The sequence below is a fragment of the Thalia democratica genome, unplaced genomic scaffold (assembly GCF_965202585.1).
Source record: "Thalia democratica unplaced genomic scaffold, ktThaDemo2.hap1.1 HAP1_SCAFFOLD_1105, whole genome shotgun sequence".
Classification (NCBI taxonomy): Eukaryota; Metazoa; Chordata; class Thaliacea; order Salpida; family Salpidae; genus Thalia; species Thalia democratica.
Genome location: NW_028140021.1, coordinates 33,328 through 35,586, shown reverse-complemented (window position 1 = coordinate 35,586; position 2,259 = coordinate 33,328). Strand labels below are relative to the sequence as shown.

Sequence of the window (2,259 nt, the reverse complement as noted above, 5' to 3'; positions counted from 1 at the left end):
ATAATAATGAAAAAATTTATGGGGCAATGCCAAAAACAATTAAATATAGTTTTTTTAACAACTTAGTCATATTAAAATATTTGAGATAATAAATAATTTTCTTTAAGATAACTACTGAAATTAACATACATAGATATTTTATTTTCAAAACAATAAAAAATTTCTCTCTAGTTAAAATAGTATAAAAATGTAATAGAACAACTAGATTAAATGCTCAGCTCTAAATTCTATAATAACTTTTACCCACTTTAGTATTTCCTTGTTCAATATAAGCAGAGCCGTCTGCCTGTTTAAACACGCCCATATTACATCTGATTTTTCTCAGCTCGTTGGGCTTACGGCCGTCTATCCTGTACCCTTCTTCACTTAAAAGTTGCAATGACATTTTACTTAATATAGGGAAATATCTACGAAAACAGGAATCATAATACAACTATTTTAACAAAAAACAAACTTTATTTCCTATATTGATACTTTATTATACATACACAATTTCAATTAAAAAACAAAAATGAGACTACTGTAAAAGAACAAAAATGTTTATGAAAGTTCAACTGAAGCTAGTGCATTTCTGTACACAAAAATGTCCTGGAGTAGAGCAACAATGCAGAATGTTTCCAGTTGCTCTACAAATTTCTACAATGGGAATTTCCCTAATTAGCGGGCGTAGTTCTGGTAACCTCCGCGGCCTCCACCCCTCTGGAAAGCAGGTGCCCCGCGTCCCCCGCCTCTCAACTGGCTCTTGATCAGCGATCCCTTGCCCTTCATGGTCGCCTTGGCAATGCGCAGCATGGGGGCGTTCTTGAGCATGTCTGGGAGGATCATGAAGCAGATCTGGCTGCCCCTCAGGTAAATGCTGGACAGGTTGGCCTGCCTGCCGTCCCTGTACGTGGCGTGAACGTCCCTGAGCATGCTGTTCATGTTGTCCTCAGCTTCGACCAGCTTGCCGCGGTACACCTCCCCAGAGGACGTTTCCACGGTGACAATGTGGCCTTCGGCCTCGTGAAGAACTTTGACTGGGATTCCAATTGACATTTTGTTTTAGTGTTTATCTAAGCTGAACAAAAGGTTTAAATTGTGTTTAGTATTGACCTGTTTTACATGTTTCATATCACACTATTTACTTTAATATTATGTTAAAATTAACATACTGTATCAAGTTTAAAGAACTATACTTTTATTTTATTATTTTTACTTAACCACAGTGTACTCTTAAATTATAAATATATACATAGTGTTAAATATGTATGGAGTAATTATAAAGCATAAATTAGTTGAACATTAATAGTTTATGATAATAACAAAAACTAATTAAAAAACATCCCAAATTAAAAGAAAAGTTTAGCATATAAAACAAAAGTTTAGCCAATCTTAGTTTCAAGACAAAAATAAAAAAGACATTAATTTATTTATTTAACATAAAAAACAAACAAAACAATAAAACTCTAAATGTACTCACTTCTGATTACTTAATTTGAAATATCGATGCAAATAAAAACTACTTTAATTCACTCACAATAAAACAAAAACTTTATGTTTTACTCTTTAAATTAAATATGACAACATGCAAGTCAACATTTTTTGAATTTTAAAGTTAGTTTACTTTAAAAAATTAATGAACTATTCTGTTATGTACAGTACATTTATGTTCAAGTTAAAATGTTAAAAACTTTAGCTTCAATGTTTTAATCTTGTTAACAAAAATTAAATAAAAATTAACAGGGCTGCCAATCTTTATGGCAAAAAGTCAGCCTGAATGACCAAAAACTAGCTGAAGTTGGTGAAGCTGGCTGAGTTAAATATTTTATATACCAAAATAATCACAACGAGACTTCAAAAAATCACATTCTTAAAAAAACGGTTTAAGTGAAAAAACTAGCTTAAAACTTAGAAAATGTCAAAATTAATCAAAATTTATATAAAAACTTAAACAAACCTGAGTAAATCAGACCTTTTTATAAAGTAAACACTAGTCTTGAGTTTTCCAAAAAAAATTAGTAGAAAAAAACATTTTAAAAGCCATGTCTTGTTTTGCATTTATCGATGAAAGAAAAATTAAACTTTGTTCTATATACTTTTATAAAAATGTTGAAACCTTTTAGTATTTTTTATACACTTTATAAATTTAAAATCTTTGAAAAGTTATGTATAATTACATTATATATTATAAGCGTAATATATTTACCTTTAAGCTTTTTAACTAAAAAAATTTTTATTCAGTTGTGTTTTGCTTAAAAATTCATCAAAAAAAAAACATAA

At 29.7% G+C, this 2,259-nt stretch overlaps 1 protein-coding gene across 1 annotated transcript; it reads right to left on the bottom strand.

The window, feature by feature from the left end:
- Positions 1-406: 406 nt before the first annotated feature.
- Positions 407-1,053, bottom strand: LOC145847800 (uncharacterized). The gene has a single exon (XM_082953719.1). The coding sequence runs from the start codon at positions 1,033-1,035 to the stop codon at positions 658-660; it is 378 nt and encodes a 125-aa protein (XP_082809845.1). The 5' UTR covers positions 1,036-1,053; the 3' UTR covers positions 407-657.
- Between the last annotated feature and the right edge of the window lie 1,206 nt (positions 1,054-2,259).